This window comes from Portunus trituberculatus, chromosome 43 (genome assembly GCF_017591435.1).
Source record: "Portunus trituberculatus isolate SZX2019 chromosome 43, ASM1759143v1, whole genome shotgun sequence".
NCBI lineage: Eukaryota > Metazoa > Arthropoda > Malacostraca > Decapoda > Portunidae > Portunus > Portunus trituberculatus.
The window spans coordinates 13175605-13195564 of NC_059297.1; the positions used below are offsets into that span (position 1 = coordinate 13175605).

Below are 19960 nucleotides of genomic sequence, written 5' to 3' on the forward strand. Positions count from 1 at the left end.
GAGAGAGAGAGAGAGAGAGAGAGAGAGAGAGAGAGAGAGAGAGTATTATTTCATGCCATCAGCTTCATCCTTCCACCAGATGTACATCACTGTAATCAGCCCAACCATGTCTAAATATAATCCATCTATTTATCTATATACCAGACCGGCATTCCCACACGGGGCGGGACTGACAAAGACTCACACACACACACACACACACACACACACACACACACACACACACACACACACACACACACACACACACACACACACACACACACACACATCACTCACACTGTAAGCTCCAACGTCCCCAGGTGGAGAGGTACTGTGTACATTCTCGTAGCTCACCTAACTCTACCCTCTATTTATGCCGTCCAGCGAACTCACAAAGAGGAACACTAAATAAGAAAAGGGTAGAAAATATGTTGGAAATTAATGCTTGCCATCTGTTACAACTCACACTCAGCTGCATGGACACAGAAAAAGAGACCTCAAACACGTGACTACTTAGATGCTCCCGGACTTACATATATATTCTCTCTCTCTCTCTCTCTCTCTCTCTCTCTCTCTCTCTCTCTCTCTCTCTCTCTGGTTTCCAAATAGAGCGTCAGCAGAATGAAATAGACTAAGTAATCATGTTTTAGTAGTGAGTCTTTTGGGGATTTTAGAGAAAGGTAAACAAATTGAAGAGGTGGATGGGTAGAGATAGGTGGAAAGAGTGAAAATAATAGGTGGAGATAGGTAGCTATGTTTTATACAGGAACTGCTACTTGTAAGTCTAATAGCTTACTACTTGTTTTTTTTTCTTCTTTTTCATGTGAAACCTCCTAGTGACATCTGTTGCATGGCACGTCTATTAACCCCTTCAGTACTGGGACTCATTGCTACCTTGAGTTTTCTGGGGTATGATTAGACGATTTTATTGACATTAGGAAGGGTCTATGGAGGTTAGAAGAATAATGGCCAGAGTTTTCACTATTTTAATCCTCACGTAAGTTTTTGACGGTGTATAAAATCACCAAATAGTAACCAAAATGAATATGAAAATACGTTTTTGTACTGAATGTGTAAAGTCGCGCCATTCGCACTGAAGATCATATTCTGAAACACTTCTGTCCGCTCCTCGACTTAATTCAAAAGACTCTAGTTGAAATTAGACGAGTTTTTAAGGGTGTTTATTTATATGGCCCTAGTGACAAATTAAGAAAACTTTTATATCATTAATACAGGAAAAAAACAACACTCTTAAGAACTCTACTAGATATCTCTTTGGTCTTTGAAAAATAGTTGTGGTGAGAGAGCAAAGCATTTCTTAATACAGCCTTCACACCAACGGGAAGAGGAAGGAGGCAAAGAGTTCCACATGATGCAATGCTCGGAACAGAAGCCAGGCAGATCAAGGTACACCAGTTACATTAGCAAGGCACACCAATAAGTCACATCAAGCCACACTAGCAAGCCACACCAAGCCACTTTAACAAACCACATCAAGTCACATCAACAAGCCACTCCAAGCCATACCAAGCTACACCAATTAGCCACACTAAGCTTTATCAAACCACTTTAGCAAGCCACATCAATCCACACCAGCAGCCCACACCACACCACTCGAACAAGCCAAACAAAGTAACACAAAAATCACAAATAAAAAAAGTAAGACAAAGTAAAACAAAACACGAAGTTCTCAAGCCTCTCTCAAATGGACTAATAAACAAGTTACTTAGCAAGACACAAGCAAACATCCCCCTGTGACAAAAATGCACTTAAACCTCCACACTTAACACTTAAACAACCACACTTAACAAACCGTTCTTATATATTTACACTCCTCAACCCACACTTAACAAAAAATACACTAACTTCCACACCAATATAAATAAAGTAAATAGATGAATAAATGAATAAATACGAAATTCCACACTGAACCAACCACACTAAGCTGAACTATTAAACCATGCAAAAAAAACACCACAAAAACACGATATCACTAACCCACATCACAAGCTTCATCATACATGAGTCATACTACATATAACCCGTAACATGAGCCACACACACACACACACACACACACACACACACACACACACACACACACACACACACACACACACACACACACACACACACACACACACACATACAGAGTAAAAAGGCCACCCTGCACTAACAAGCCAAGCCACAGTACCGTCAATGCCTCAGCGTCCTGGTTGGCTTGACTGGAACTGCCATTTGTAGAGCCCCACCTGCCTGGCTTCTTTGATAGGAGTCCATATGGCAGAGTCTGGCAGGGAAGGGGGAATAGCACAGTGAATAGCAGAGGGAAGAAGTGGTAGCGGCGGCAGGGCAGAGGGGCAGGAAAGAGCAAGTCACACAGACATACGATACAATGGACTATTAAAAATTAGTGGAAGGTAACAGAAGTACTGCAGGTAAAGGGTTCATTAAACATTGGTTTAGGTATTTAATGTGTGCAGATGAGTTTATATGTCTCAACTCATCCTGCATTCTTAAATATTCCCGTGGTTTATCTAGAGTGCCTATGACACACAGGCTCTAGTAAGTGGTTATTAGGGTGTTGAGGTTTGTTTCCATGATTTTAAGTATTGTTTAGTCTTTTTGGTCACTAAGGAATGTCCTGATGGGATAACAGTGTTTGAGAACAGGAGCTTATTATTTCTATTTTTGAACGTTTTGTTCTTTCACCAAGACATTTTTCAAAAGCCATTGAGATGATTCGGTTCGCGTAAGTATTTGTTCATATTGAATGGTGCGCAGTGCTTGTCAAATTATTACTACAATCACATAGGTTTCAAAGGCTAAATAACTTAAACTATAACGTAATAAGAATACTCGAGACAAAACGCTAAAACGTCTAAGAGTACTGCTCTATGTGATGGGGGAGTAGATCTGCTTATCTAATAGAGACACACAGAGTTATCTCTTAGACGCAGACATTTTATACACAAATACAAGTGAATACAGCGGGTAATAACAATAGGATACATAAACAGACCTACCATCATGGGCAAGTAATGAAGGAATATCGAAACATCCATAGGAACACAAACACAAGATACAAATGGACCAGGACACATGACTACCAGGTATCACTAGTAGAAAGGCTCTAAGCAGGGAATACTAACTAGGTCTATTGAGGAAAACTAGTGAAGTTTATATAAATTACTAGCAGACAACAATAGCATGGACTAGCAAGGTACAACACTATGAAGCGGGAAGCACAACTGAAGACACTTAAAGAGAGAAAGAGAATTAGTTAATTTACTCACGTAGTTGAGAAGTAAAGGTCATAAATAAAAAAATTTCTAAATGGGAAAATACTCTGTGAATCTTATTGGATAAACACATAATAGCAGAAAAGACACAAACTGAAGACGAAGCATAAGAAAACTCATCCAAAAAACTTTACAATATGTTTTAGCACTTTTTTGGAATACATAAGGAAATATAAAAAAAATCTCAGTAATTTCAGCGAGGTAATTTCCTTCAGTTGTCTGGTTCGCAATGTTAGATTGTATTGTTTTACACTGTCAAATTATCGCAATACTGATTTAAAGATGTGTCGACTATCTATCCTTCATCCCTTTTCTATGTATATCGTTAGTTATATTGAGTTTCCCTGAGTATCTAACTGTTTTTTTTGTGACTTTTTAGTAGCTTTCCCTGATGCAAGATTACTGTTACATAAAGCTTTATGTGTATGTTCGTCACATTACTCCCAAGCTAGCGGTGTTCCTTTCCTCAGACTCAGAGTGTATTGAACTTGTCAACGGCCCCTTCCTCATCTCAGAGCAAAACCTTTTTAAAAATGTCCTTTCACATCTCCGTTCTGCACGACTAGATCCTTTCACACATTTTTACGTGTGTCAAATGGATGAAAAAGAGACACGTACCATAACAAAAATCACTTGTGTTACATCGAGTGGTCAGAGTCTCTATATGAAGAGCAGGATATTCTATGAAGGCTACACGTAGCCGACATACCAATGCACGGGAGGTTATCACCACTGAATAAAGAACCTGAACATTAGTAAAGCCGGGATGCAACGGACAACATCTCTGGCATCCTCATCGTCATACTCGCATTCTGAAGTGTTTTGTGTTCTCATAAAGATTATTTTCAAATGCCACAGAGATTATTCTTAAGATTGTCATGGATGATTCTTCCTTTGTCAGTGCCGAACTAATGATCTATCATCAGAATCATGAAGATACCCTTGAAAGTCCTTGTGATTTATATTACAATGTACGTAAAATTTAAGAATAAGGTTCGTGGATTTTCCTAAATAATCTCCACTTTTTCTTTGTTAGCTGCTCACTCCTTCAGTAGACTTATGAGCTGAATTTTTTCATACCTTCAATCATTCTTTGCCTGACTTGTTTATTTTTACCTTTCCGAAACTTAGAACATAAGAAAATGGGGGAAGCGAAGCTACTTAATTCCATCTGCTATCCTCATCCATATACTAGTGTAATCTTTTAAAACTCCATATTGATTCAGCACTGACAACAAGATTAATGAGTCCGTTCCATTGTCATGCTGTTATTCTAAATGTATATCTAGTGTTCCTTTAGTGTGTGATTTCTTTTGTCTAGTCCACTTTTTCCCTTCATTTCACTCACTACGTTCTTCAATTGTGTTTCCCTTGACTCGTAATAGAGAGTGATAGCGCTCCACATTGCGTTAGATGCGCTGCAACGTAGCATGCTTGATGACTGTGAGTAACGAAGGCGCAGGTGACAGAGCCCATTGGATACAGTTTCTTCGTTTTGGAGAACCCTAACGAAAGTAGTCAATAGAACAGTGTGCCAGCCATTACCAGCTCTTTTTACTTCTCTTCACGTACTCTGATGTTTTTCCCGCACGACCTTTGTAACAATCTAGGTTGGCGCTCCGTATCTGATTATAAACTTGCCTCTTTTGATTAAGAGGAAAAGAGCTTATATAGTCACTGTACGTTACATACTGAGATTCTTGGGCCCGTAAGTTTTGTTCTCTCGTAAAAAAATATTTTCAAAGGCAGCGAATGTAAAACTCAGGTGTTGTTATTGTCATGTTTTTAGGGATCTATAATGCTTAGTCATCATTGGACGATTAGTACAACCGTAACATCGCGCTTAACAACTCTAATAACAATTCCTAGAGACTATTAAAAACAATGATACATAAGTCAGTTAAGTTTTTGTAGTAACTTTTTACCTACTGATATAATTAACCCCTTCAATACTGGGACTCATTTTTTACCTAGAGTTTTGGATGTGATTAGACGACTTTACTTACATTACAAAGGGTGTATGAATGTCAGAAGATAAATGGTCACACTTTTTCACCATTTCAGTCCCCACATAAGTTTCAGAAGCTGCATGACAGTGCCAAATACTAAGTAGAATAAATATGAAAACGTATCATAATACTAAAGAGGTTAAACCATCACTTGAACCATTAAAACAAAATCCTTGAAAACCCTAGTGACACTGATTAAAGTCTGTTGAAAGCAGTGATATGCAAATCAGTGAAATGTTTCCTGATAATGAGAGACCCAAACCGGAATGTGCGGCGCTACAGACACAATGAAGCGAGAAAGCCTTTCTATTTCGCATAACAAACCCGTCTCAAACTTCCCTTGAGTATGGCTCACTATAATCTCTAATTACCTCGGAGTGCAGCGAGTCAATGTGAATGTACTGTGCTGGGAGCCCAGGGTATAATTTCAATCAATATAGTTAACAAAAAAGGGAGTGACTAATGGAATAGTTCAAATCTTTCGGTGTCTGTTGTGGTATTTTGGATCCCTTTACTCTCTCTAAGGGTGCGTAAATGAAGAGGAGAGTGTATCAGTATCAAAAGGTTAATCAACTGCTCAGTCAAAGTGCGAGTCAGCCTTTAAAAAACACACATTTGATTAGTGATGAACTTTAACATAACTTAATAACTGTGTCTGAGATTACCTGAATGAAGTGGGGAGATTTAGCATTAGCGGTCTACACAGTTTAGGAAGAGTACAAAATCCAAATTACAAAAAGAGAAAATAATAAAAAAGAAAATAGAAAAAGTGATCAAATCCAGAGAGAGAGAGAGAGAGAGAGAGAGAGAGAGAGAGAGAGAGAGAGAGAGAGAGAGAGAGAGAGAGAGAGAGAGAGAGAGAGAGAGAGAGAGAGAGAGAGCGACATATGGCAATGCGATCAGGAGACAGTGCTTAGTAGCTCAAGATAGACGCCAAAAAAGATGCGTCAAGGAGAATTAAATTTCGGACGAGGCATGGGTGGGAGGGCGGGAGCGGGACCATAAAAGCAGAGGCAGTCGGCGAGAAGGAATGAGGGAGGGGGAGAGGTCGGGAAAGGAAGATTCTGACAAGGAGATCTGAAACCTGGAGATTGTGGGAGAAGAGCTGAAAAAAAGGGAAACTGATAGGATAATAAGAATTAGCGAGGGCAAGAGGAGAAGGAGAAGGAGGAAGAGGGTGAAGGAAAGAGCTAACTGAGAAAGCGGGGAGATGTAGTCGGTAAAAAGGAGAAAGATTTACATATACACTTTACTACAACAAAAAAAGTCGGGACGATGACAGAATCTCAAAAGGCCACGCCCCCTCCCCCCCTACTGTACTCATAATATATCTGGCAGCGGTATCTGTAACATGATCGATAATTAACCAATATATTTGAGTACACTATTTACTAATTTTCGTTTCGTAACAAGTAACAAGTTTAGCGGAACTCGTATTTAAGTTTCCCATGTATAATTCATTACACTGATGCCGTCATCAAAATTCGGAAACTTTACATTTCAGGCTGATCTTTGATTATGTATGAAACAATGTTTAACGGTATTAGCGGCAAGCACTCAGGCCGGACACGCACCAGAATCCTATCACTCCACTGTTCAATGAATAAGATACAATACAAATACAAAAGAATAAAAGAAATAATACGTATATATATATATATATATATATATATATATATATATATATATATATATATATATATATATATATATATATATATATATATATATACACATATCCGTGTGTGTGTGTGTGTGTGTGTGTGTGTGTGTGTGTGTGTGTGTGTGTGTAAGGTGTCAAATGATCCGCCTCCACGTGATGCACTCTGGAAACGTCATTATAGACGACTAAAGGGATCACAAAATAATTAATTACAACGCTTTCTTAAACACCGCGCCGAGAAAATAGAGCAAGGAGGGGAAGGGAAGGTGGTGGTGGTGGCGATTGTCTGGAGAGAGAGAGAGAGAGAGAGAGAGAGAGAGAGAGAGAGAGAGAGAGAGAGAGAGAGAGAAAGGATGGGGGGAGGAAGAGATGGTGCTGGTGGTGACGATGACAGAGACAGAGCGGGAAAACTCAACTTATTTATTCACAACCTCGTATTTATTGAACCAGGACACCTAAAAGCTCACGGTTTGCTTAATCGTAGAGAGAAAGCTTTAACAATTATATTGAGACAAGTCATACAAAAATAAATGCAAAATTACAGATTTTAAGGTATTTTTTATTGTTATACATTAATGTTATCAGTGCCGCAGTCAGATGTCAAGTGGAGGTGTCGAGACTGCGTTACGAGAACACGTTCTTTATCTGTGGCGCTGACGGGAAGGGGGGGGGGCGTGGCCTAATGAAATTCTGACATCGTCCCGACTTTATAACTACTTACCACAAACTTTCTGTCAGAGGAGGCGACGTAAGATTCACCGTCCTCCAGCTCCTCAATTCTGTAGCGGCGCCGTCCATCTAAACCGAAGATGTAGCGAGCCCCGTTAATGAGACCTGAGAGGGAGAGGAAGGGAGATTATAACGTGTGAGGTGGCTTGCGGTTAGGGAGAAAAAAATAGAGAGAGGAATGCTTATTGAAAGGTAGAGTAATGGGAGCGATATTAAGTAGACTGTTAGAAATGAAGATAAAAAAAAATGTAAAGGAAAGAGAGAGAGAGAGAGAGAGAGAGAGAGAGAATGACTAGAACGAAGAAGAGGAAGAAAAGGAGAGGAGACAGCGAGAGAGAAAATCATCTAAAACTTACCATATGCCATCTTTATTCACATATTTATGCAGCCTTTATCCTGTTTCAGTCATTTTACCCCTATTTTGTGTGACATTTTTCCATTCGTCTCTCTTCCCCGCATTGAAACACAAAACACATCATTCACTTCGGATTGAAAAGCCAGTGTGAGGGAGATGAAAGTTAAGTCTTGCCCAGCTACAGTGTATATTTCCTACTTCCCTTTTACCTTTCCTTCTTGTCTTGTTTGCAGCCAGCCGGATGAGAAAAAGTGATAACAGTAGAGTAGAACTTTGAGAAAAGGAGACATGTGGCAGTATGCAATAATAATGTGAGATAAACTATAGATTCTTATTATATGAAACAAAAAGGAGGAGGAAACAGAAGCAGGGTAGAGGGAGGGAGTATATGCAGGTAACAGAGGAGAAAGAAAAAGAGAGGATGACATTGCAATATGCAGTGATGACTTAGAAGAAAAGTAATGAGATTCATATGATATAATAAAGCATCAAACAATAGAATAAATAGAAAAGGCAGACGTACATACCATAATGTATTGAGATATGGATGGAAGGAACAGAAGAAAGTAGGCAGTGTAGAAAGAAAATTTAATAGTAGAATTGAAGGAACGTAACCTTATGGTAACGAAAAAAAAAATGTAAAGCTTCTCAAACATAAAAAAAAATAATACAAAGAAGAAAGAGAGAGAGAGAGAGAGAGAGAGAGAGAGAGAGAGAGAGAGAGAGAGAGAGAGAGAGACATGGAGACAGACAGACAGACATGGAGACAGACAAAGACAGAGATAAGATTCACGTTCTTAGACATACTGAGAAAAAAAGCAAAACAAAAGTATCTGAATAAAATGAAATATAATTCAAGTAGCAATTTTTAGGCATAATCAGAAAAAAAGCTGACCAAAAAATAGATAAAAGATCACGAGGGAGAGAATTATAGAGAATGATTTACGATATGGAATGAATAGTAAGGAGGGAATGAGAGAGGCGGCTTCTTAAGTGTATATATAGTCTTCGCGCAGGAGATTGGGCTGATGGCTGTGAATGGTCGACTCATGTAGGAGTGAAAGGAAGGATGTGAAGGGCTGGGACTAAAAAAAAAAAAAAAAAAAGGAAGATTAACGAAAGACGATAAAAAAAAGAAAGTAGATGAAGAGATTATGTGTAGGGATGATGACGGGGTGCAAGAAGGAGGGCATTAAAGTGAGAGAGAGAGAGAGAGAGAGAGAGAGAGAGAGAGAGAGAGAGAGAGAGAGAGAGAGAGAGAGAGAGAGAGAGATGTTGACTAGCCATCATTATTGTTGAAACATGCTTATTCCTTTAATTTCTTCCTCCTTCCGTCTTCTTTCTATCCTCCTCCTCCTCCTCCTCTTTCTCTTCCTTCTCCTCCTCCTCCTCCTCCTTCTCCTCCTCCTCCTCCTCCTCCTCCTCCTTCTCCTTCTCCTTCTCCTTCTCCTCCTCCTCCTCCTCCTCCTCCTCCTAATCACTATTGTGTCATATTTCCTCTCGTTCCTTGACCCGAGTGTGAACATGAGTCAGTTGTGTGTGTGTGTGTGTGTGTGTGTGTGTGTGTGTGTGTGTGTGTGTGTGTGTGTGTGTGTTACTAATGAAAAGCTCCTTACAAGTCATTCCTGTTTTGCGTGTGAGAGTGGTGGACAATAATGACCTCATTCTACGAGTACACCACGATACGACAAGGAATTCAGGTACAGAGCAGTCGTAGGGTACAGTTGTGTAATTCACTGTTTGATCTGCTGCAGTCTCTGACGAGACAGCCAGACGTTACCCTACGGAACGAGCTCAGAGCTCATTATTTCCGATCTTCGGATAGGCCTGAAGACCAGTGTGTGTGTGTGTGTGTGTGTGTGTGTGTGTGTGTGTGTGTGTGTGTGTGTGTGTGTGTTTAGGTACCTATTGTTCAGGGTAATATTCAGATTGACGTACGTGGAGCAGATATAGAGTACATGTGTGTGTGTGTGTGTGTGTGTGTGTGTGTGTGTGTGTGTGTGTGTGTGTGTGTGTGTGTGTGTGTGTGTGTGTGTGTGTGTGTGTGTGTGTCTAGGTATATCTAATACAATAAGCAATGGGTGAAAGTGACACTGTGTGCTTCATATGGTTACTAGAATACAGGAAAGGCTTGAAAGTGTAGATCGTAAAGGTAAAGAAAAAGTATGATACCACAATTTAAGAGCATACGAGTCAAGAGGTACAGGGAAAGTGTTTTATATGGTAAATAAATAAAGAACAGAAAGAACTTTGCATTATAGAGTGTCGCTAGTTTAAAGATTCATTGTGACGTTAAACAGGTGAAGAAAAGTAAAGTATGCATTATAGAGTATATCATCATTTAAGAAGGTATTATGATGGCATATGGATGGTGAAAAGAATGTACACATATTGTTTTATGAAGGCACAAAGAGAAGGCTTGCATGTGCACGACGATCATAACAGCTTTAAATTAGAGCATTTTACCTCATACCACTGTCTTAACTACATACCTGTAACACACACACACACACACACACACACACACACACACACACACACACACACACACACACACACATCACAGAAAAAAAACAAATGAAGCACAATCCAATAGAATGTAGAGACCATAACTTAGATAAGATTCTTTATAACGACAGCTTGCTAACAGACCAACCTATCACAGCCCACCACGCCTGACCATACTTTGAAGACACTTATCCTCTTATCTAGATCAACCCTATAATGACAATATGAGTACCGGCACTTTTAGGGACCGGCACTTAGAGGGACATTTTCTTCTAGTTAATTTTTGTTCCTCTTAGCTGGTGTCCTACATAAAAAGAATAGTGATCCACTGCTTCCCATAGCCAACCATAACCCACCGTAGCCCACCAAAGCCCACCACAGCCGAGCACACCCTAACATATCCCACCACTAACCGATCCTGTCTGAGATCTTGTCACACAGAGCCTCCATGTTGACCACGTCTCGGCCAGGCTTGAACACATACTCGTAGCCAGGGTAGTAGCGGTCCCCATTGCGGAAGAACCGAACCTTGAGCGCCCTCCACCTGTCCTGGGCCATCGCTTTCGGTCTGCGAGGAGGACAGAAGCAGGAAACTCATGATTAGACACACAAGCACGGACTATATGTACTTTTAACCCCTTCAATACTGGGGCACATTTTTACCTTGAAATTTGTGTACGATTAGATCATTTTATTGACATTAGGAAGGTTCTATTGAAGTCAGAAGATTAATGGCCACTGTTTTAACTATTTTAATCTCCGCCCCATAAATTTCTGAAGCTGGATAAAATCACTAGATAGTAAGCAAAATAAATATGGAAGCGCGTCATGGTACTGAAGGAGTTAAGGGTTTTATATTCTGAAATACTTCTACGTCACACCTTCGCTATACATTCTAAAGGTTTTTGTTAGGATGGCGTGGGTTTTTAAGGTTTGTTTTTCTGTGGTTCTAGTAACTTATTAACAGATGTTGTACAGTTCAAAATGCGGTCATAGTGTGTAGGAAACTTAAAGATGAGTTGTTAGGATAAGCCGGTGAAATATAAAAGTAGAGAAATGTAATATCATATTGGAAGTATAGACAACGAAAGACATGAAGGGAAAGTAGATGTATGCTTCGTAAAAGTAGAAAAAAAGAAATAATAGAAATGTAGAGAAGAAGAAACTTGAATATATATACAGGGAGATTTATTTCCTTTTTTTTTCTATTTGACTATAGCAATATTATATACTTTTACCAGATAACGAAAGATTAGTAGAGTTAATAAAAAGGTGTATGTTTTATCTATCTATCGTTACATCACCCAGACAAATCATCACCCACTCATGCGCACATCATACACACATACAAACATCACACACTCACTTGTCCCGGCTGGAAAGGGATGAAAAATAGACAATAAGAGAAATTTCATTATAAGGTGTAAGAAACTGAAAGGTCCATTGAAAGAGTAATCAGACGCAGAGAAACTTGCAACGGTAAAATATGATTGTAGAATTAAGCACGGATGAGTAAAGGCATTGTTAGAGAGTGTTACTTCTACCACTGTGGAATTTGCGTAAGCCAGGATCGAATTTGGAACCGTAAGAGAGTAAATTGAGTAATGAACCACATAATCATATGGGCAGAGAGAGAGAGAGAGAGAGAGAGAGAGAGAGAGAGAGAGAGAGAGAGAGAGAGAGAGAGAGAGAGACGTACATGCACACATACACACAATTACATAAGTTCTGCTCAATGTAGAACATCTACCAAATGCAAATAATAATAACAATAAAAATAATAATATCAATAATAATAATAATAATGACTAATGATACATATACGGTTACTAAAGACTAAAGAAAGAACATGTGGTGGAGATAGCAAGGCATGGGTAGGATCAGGCAGGTACTAGCACAGGTACTATTGGGAATGGCAAGGAAAAGTCACGTACAAGGGAGAGCTGAGCAAATGTCATGACCTGCTGGAAAATGAAGGGAACTGAAAACGCACAAATCTCCGCTCAAGGAAATAAAGTCGTGTACAAGGAGAGAAGAAAAGCCATAAGGATTTGAAGGAAAGAAAATAAGAAATAAAGAAGGAAATTTTGAATACCACTTTGTCAGAGAGAGAGAGAGAGAGAGAGAGAGATATTATTATTCCTCTATTGCAATCTGACGCAACCAATAACAACTAGTGAAAACCAACTTGTAAGACACACAGGCGGCTTCAGCAGTTGCCAATATTCCGTTCGAATTCTGCTACTGCTACTACTACTTCTGCTACTACTACTACTACTACTACTACTACTACTACTACTACTACTACTACTACTGTTACTACTATTCCTATAACTAGTACTACAACTACTACAACTACTACTACTACTACTACTACTACTACTACTACTACTACTACTACTACTACTACTACTACTACTGTTACTACAACTACTATAATTAGTACTACAACTACTACAACTACTACTACAACTACTAGTATTACTACTACTACTACTACTACTACTACTACTACTACTACTACTACTACTACTACTACTACTACTACTACTACTGCTGCTGCTGCTGCTGCTGCTGCTGCTGTTGCTACTACTACTACTACTACTACTACTACTACTACTACTACTACTACTACTACTACTACTACTATGACAAAAACAACAACAACAACAACAACAACAACAAAAACTACTACTACTACTACTACTATTACTACTACCTATTCGTGGAATTAAGAATTATTCAAATTGAAAATCTTTTATTTCTTTCACTCAAGGATCCTCTCCCTCTTGTCCCTCCCTGCCGCCTATGTTCTCGCCCCGCCTTGCATCACAATTCGCCGCCTTGCTACCTGTTATTACTGGATCTATAAGCAAAGGAAGTGAACTGTTTCTTCTACTACTTCTATTACTACTACTACTACTGCTACTCTCTCTCTCTCTCTCTCTCTCTCTCTCTCTCTCTCTCTCTCTCTCTCTCTCTCTTTTAATTGTGAAGTCAGAATGTGATATTTCTCTCTTGATATTTCAAAATACACACACACACACACACACACGGCCCGGTAGCTCAGTGGTTAGAGCGCTGGCTTCACAAGCCTGATGACCGGGGTTCGGTTCCCCGGCCGGGTGGAGATATTTGGGTGTGTCTCCTTTCACGTGTAGCCCCTGTTCACCTAGCAGTGAGTAGGTACGGGATGTAAATCGAGGAGTTGTGACCTTGTTGTCCCGGTGTATGGTGTGTGCCTGGTCTCAGACCTATCCCAAGATCGGAAATAATGAGCTCTGAGCTCGTTCCGTAGGGTAACGTCTGGCTGTCTCGTCAGAGACTGCAGCAGATCAAACAGTGAATTACACACACACACACACCCACACACACACACACATACACACACACACACACACACACACACACACACACACGGTGCGGCGAGGCAAATGTGCAAGCCTCTTAATGTGTGGCCCCTGTTCACCTAGCAGTAAATAGGTACGGGATGTAACTCGAGGGGTTGTGGCCTCGCTTTCCCGGTGTGTGAAGTGTGTTGTGGCCTCAGTCCTACCCGAAGATCGGTCTATGAGCTCTGAGCTCGCTCCGTAATGGGGAAGACTGGCTGAGTGACCAGCAGACAACCGAGGTGAATTACACACACACACACACACACACACACACACACACACACACACACACACACACACACACACACACTTGATAATTTATCATTATTATTTATTTACTGTTTCATCCACTTATCTATTTATCAATCTGTTTATTGAAAGCCTTTTGTGTTACAAGAGGCAGCAACACATGGAGGGACCAAGGCTGCTCAGGGTGTTGGTGCTACCCTGGTCAGCCTGGCCGTGCCTATACTACTCACACAAGCGGCACAGCAGTGGCTGGCTGCCTTAGCCACGACCTCTAATCTACCAGGAAAAATATAAAAAAAAAAAAATAGACACCAGAGTCGAAACATTAGTCATAGATTTTTGCGACTCAATAAGAGGATTCGGTGTCACGCCAATTCGGTCACAGATTTTGCATTTCGAAATTTGGCAATATTCAAAGGTAGAAGATAAATCAAGATGTACAATATACATAGAAGGACCGAATGTACTCGAGGCCGAATTCTCTGGCGACCTGAAGGCTAGACATCTACAGGCGGCAGAATATTGGGGCGGCGTGTTGCTTTACCGTATGCTGGTGAGTCCCGCCAGCGTGATCTGAAGGGTGAGGCTGAGGCCCGCCTTTTCCAACATGCGATAAAGTGTGCTGCTGAGAGGAGGGGAGGGAAAGGAGCACAACATTAACACCGGGGTCAGGCCATTGTGATGCTGGAGGAAGAAAACTTATGACCTGTTCACGGAGGATGACATAGACAGTTCTTTTATTCAGTATGTTCCTTAGTCTGGTCAAAGAGACTGGAGCGAACCACGTGTGAATGCGACGAGTGTTGAGAGAAAGACGCCGCCACTCCAGCGGTTGGAGGAAGACTGTGTGTGCGTGTGTGCGTGTTTGCGTGTTTATGTATATAATAAGGATACGTACGTGCATGTTTATGTGTATGTGTGTGTGTGTGTGTGTGTGTGTGTGTGTGTGTGTGTGTGTGTGTGTGTGTGTGTGTGTGTGTGTGTGTGTGTTGTGGAAGATATCCAACGACTGAGAGTGTTGAGTAAATATTTGTGGTTTCACTATTATCAGAACCACAGTGGTTACCAATAGTGTCTTGATCAGTGCTGCTGCTCCTGCTGCTGCTGCTGCTGTTGCTCATAACGCCTCTACTATAACCGTTTCTTCCTCCACACCACCATCACTGTCATCAAAATCAGTAGCAGCAGTTCCGCGGCGGCGTGGCGCCTCCCCTCGTCGCATTCACATTCATGAGCGTCCCTTTCCGTGAGTCTGATGTCTACCCTGGAAATGTGACCCACAACTCCATGGTCGCGTGACCTTGACCATCTGGTGTTGTGCGGCGTGGCTTAGTGAGGCTCACCTGGGATCTTCCTGTTCTTCAACATTAAGTTCGTATTCGTAGTGGATCCTCGAGTCATCCTTGGACTTGGCAGACATTGCGGTGGCGGAGCTGCCCCTGGAGGCTGCCTGCGCTCCCGCCGCTCCTCGTGTCTGGCCGTGGATGTAAGGGTACAGCACAGACTTGGCCCTGGATCGTCGCTGACGTAGGGACCCGCCTCCTGAAGCATGGCCGCGGCGACAACAGAGAGCAGGAGAGTTAGTGCGGGATGCGGTAAAGTAGGGCAACAACGAGTATGGCAAAAAGACAAAAGGGGAACAGAGGTCAGAGGAGAGACGTACCTTGCGAAGGGTGAGAAGGGGCCTCGCTCACCGGAGTGTGAGATAGAGGTGGCAGCGCCACCTGCCGGTTCTGGTAGAGGTCTGTCCCTTGAGGCCCGGACACCTCGTACTCTCCTTTCTCCTGCAATACACAGGTCAGGAGTATGTGAGTGACACACAAACACACACACACACACACACACACACACACACACACACACACACACACACACACACACACACACACACACACACACACACACACACACACACACACATTGACATGGTCTATACTCTATAAGCAGTCAAACTGACATCACCCGGATATCCCTCATTCCCTCTATCCCTCCCTCCTTCCATCCTTCCCTCCCTCCAGTCGGCCCATCGCCGCCGCTCACGTGTCGTGGGACTAGGCCCTCGCGGCCACGTTTATCACGAAACTTCCCGTTCCCGCCGTCCGGACACCGCCAGCCAGCACGTGCCATTCATTATGTACCTCCGGGAACCACTGAGCCATAAAACTCCATGGTGCCGCCTGATGCATGCTTGTCGCCTCCCTGTGGCGCCTCACCTTGGGTGCTTAAAGAGAGAGAGAGAGAGAGAGAGAGAGAGAGAGAGAGAGAGAGAGAGAGAGAGAGAGAGAGAGAGAGAGAGAGAGAGAGAGTACATAAGGGGCAGAGGTGGTAAGTTTTTCTCCCACAAGGCCTTCGTGACCTTGCGATGTCAAACTGGCCACGCGGCAACACCTGTGTCTTTGGCAGGGTGTTCATCAATGGGATTAGAAATGGTTTTGTTTTTTATTATATCTTCTTGATTGGTTTGACTGAAATTCATAGTGCGTGCGTATGTGTGTGCGTATGTGTATTCATGAGTGCAGGTGTGTGTGTGTGTGTGTGTGTGTGTGTGTGTGTGTGTGTGTGTGTGTGTGTGTGTGTGTGTGTGAGTGGAGGGATGAATGGATCGGTGTAAAAATCTGACAGAAACATAGACGTATGACGAAGAAATGAATAAATAGACAGGTCAGAGGGAAAGAGACAGAAACAGAAACACGAAGAATAGAAGGAAGACACATTTATGAGAGAGAGAGAGAGAGAGAGAGAGAGAGAGAGAGAGAGAGAGAGAGAGAGAGAGAGAGAGAGAGAGAGAGAGAGAGAGAGAGAGAGAGAGAGAGAGAGAGACAGAAAGACAGAGAATAAACAGAAGCAAACACAAATTTATTAGAAAAAAGAGACAATACAGAGAAATCGACCAAATCAGACATATACTTTCCACAAATAAAGAGACATACAGACAGACAGACAAAAAATAGACAGAAGTAGATCCAAATATATGACAGACAGACAGACCGGGAATAGACAGAGGTAGACTTATCACATCAAGAAAAAGGTAAAGAGAAGAAAACAATAGTAAAACCTTCCCAAACACAACGAGTAAAAATCCCTTTACCTTGATGCCTTGTAGTGATTTCCCGTGAGCTGTGTGCGTGCGTGAGGGTGTTGACTCCTGCCATTAGCATCAAAATCACAACTTGACCTTCTGCACCTCACCTTGTTAGCTTCCCCAGCACAGGACAAAGGTGTACGCGGAGCTCTTTTACATTGTGCGTGGCTGTTTAATTGAACCGTTTCGTTGAATTTCTCTGTGCAAGTTTATATTTCGTTACTCGTAAAGCTTCGTTATGAGGAGGGAAGACTTTTTATGCGGTTTTAGTATTTTTTCGTTGACTTCTGGGGATCTCGGTGCGTTTTTTGTGGTTTGGAGGTTTTGGATGTAAAATTGCGGACGTGCTGCGGGTCATTCTTGCCTTACCATGCGCTATCATCAGTATTTCCCGTATAATCTTTTTACTTATTGTTTTTGTGTGTTTGGCGGATTATTATCAGGAAGGAATGATTTGGCGCACGTTAGCAGGAGGTCGTTCAGCACGTCACCACCACCACAACCACCACCACCACCGCGTCAGTTCCCAACACACTCTCTTAGTATCTTATTTTTCCTTCACCTCAAGAAATTAACCAAAACAGAGTGATTGTCATGTTATATTTTTGTGTAAACTAATTTCTTGACAGGTAATGAAATGCTTTATCTTCAGTGACCGAATATATACCTATTTTCTAACTGGTGAAGAGAGGGGAGGAGTAGGAGGAGGAATGGGGAATAGGACGAGAACCACAAGAAAAAAAATAGATGAGAAAAAAAAAAAGCTGGTGGTGAAGGTGGCGCTGATGCAAGAGTACAACGACAGGTAGCAATATCAAGAAAAGAAGATTACTCTTATTAATGTCAGCGGTGTCTTTTTTCTCTTTCTCTAGCTTGTACTCTAAACTTCCAACTAATACTTTTGCTTCAACTGAGAAAATTTATGGTGGAGATAATATTAACAGTGGCCGGTAAGGATTTGCAACATTTTAGATTTTAACCTCTTCAGTACCATGACATGTTTTAATTTTCATTCTGCTTACTATTTGTTGAGTCTATACAGCTTCAAAAACTTATGTGGGGATTAAAATGGTGAGGACTCTAGCCAGTAATCTTCTGACTTCCATAGAACATTCCTAATGTCAATAAGATCGTCTAATCATGTCCAAAACTCAAGGTAATAGTATGTCCCATTACTGAAGAGGTTAAGACAACGAAAAAAATGATGTACTACCTGATTACGTTCGACTGTCCTGCAATTTGAAAAAAAGAAAAGCATCAAGAGGGTTTGGTTTTATATTCTAAAAACTGGAAAGTATTGTTTGCACGGACACACATAGATCAAGGAGTAAATATGAGGTTGATATATTACAGGGGCCGACGTGATGCAGTGAGAACACGCATGCTTTAAGGGACAAGGGTTTCAAGCGCATGAGTTCGAATCCTGATCAAAGTCCAAGGGTATAGGCAGGATATCCACTCAGGTAACGGTTCCCAGATGACAAAACCGAGCTCTCTACAAGGCGGCATCGTCCTAATCCTAATAGAATAGAGAAACAGGACGCAAAAAAAAAAAAGAAAAAAAAAGAATTGTCATAGATTATATAACAATTCAAAAGACTGTCTTGCAAAAAGAAGTGTTGAAGAAGTTGAAGTTGAAGGCTATAATAAACAAAAAATAGTAAAAGGGTTAAACGGATTTTTACTCTTTTATATATATAGTACGTGTGTGTGTGTGTGTGTGTGTGTGTGTGTGTGTGTGTGTGTGTGTGTGTGTGTGTGTGTGTGTGTGTGTGCTTTGCCCTTGCCCATATCCTTCATAAAAAAAAGAAAGAAACGAAAATTAAGTTAGTCCTGATAATGTAAAGAAACTTCATTGTTATTTCTATAAACACTAACAAGTATTCGCTGTGAAGCAAACCAGACACAGCAAGAACATTGATTAAGTAATAGAAAGATCACACGTACACTGAAGTTCCAGTAGTGTATGCAGACACTGACACGGCTCACCGGACAAGATAAATATGAGAACATAGTGCATGTAATGGAACAAAAGCAAATCTGAAGTGATATTATTTTGTAGCCGTGGTTTATTTTTTTTTTTAGGCACAGACATCTTTCTCTATTAACCTGCAACGTTTCTCTTTCTCTCAGAAGGCGTTGTTAAGCTAAACCAGTAACAATTTTTTACTAAAGTACGTCAGAAACAAATAAATAATAGACTGAGTAAAAGATGGAGAAAAGGGAAGTACATTTTCATCTACATTGCTGGGACCTGAACAGTCTATACACAAGGACACAAATTATAGAAAAATCACCCTGGCATTGGTATAATTCTTAGTAGTGGCTGGAAACGTAGTTACTTCCTAATGCTGACGAAACCCGGCTGTGTTCTGTACTGGGCGATGTTGGCGCTGCAGGGTTCCAGGGATCAAGGGGGAGCAGGCTGGGACTTCACGACGCGACCTTGTACTTGACGCAGGAAAAAAAACCCGACCCCTGCTGTTACTTGTCCCTTACCTCCTGGACCTTTAGTGATGATTTCTGATACAGACAAATGTTCACAAAATTCTCTTCTTCTTTATATATATAGTAAATGATTCGCTTTGGTTTGTCTTATTTTTATCTCCATATTCGATCTTCTAAATGTGAAAAACGCCAGACTGAAAGACAGACAGACAGACAGTCAGTGTGATGCAGAAGAATACTT

General features: G+C 41.1%; 1 protein-coding gene and 1 long non-coding RNA gene across 2 annotated transcripts in view; one reads left to right on the plus strand and one right to left on the minus strand.

The window, feature by feature from the left end:
* Positions 1–19960, plus strand: part of LOC123518060 — a 75305-nt gene that overhangs the window by 48134 nt on the left and 7211 nt on the right. The gene's annotated exons all lie outside the window — the stretch shown is intronic.
* Positions 1–19960, minus strand: part of LOC123518058 (echinoderm microtubule-associated protein-like CG42247) — a 76674-nt gene that overhangs the window by 48009 nt on the left and 8705 nt on the right. Inside the window, exons 2-5 of the mRNA XM_045278625.1 lie at positions 15853–15973; positions 15533–15731; positions 10962–11116; positions 7678–7790 (exon numbers count right to left, since the gene is read on the minus strand). Coding sequence (XP_045134560.1) covers positions 7678–7790; positions 10962–11116; positions 15533–15731; positions 15853–15973 — 588 coding nt within the window. The remainder of the gene's footprint in view (positions 1–7677; positions 7791–10961; positions 11117–15532; positions 15732–15852; positions 15974–19960) is intronic.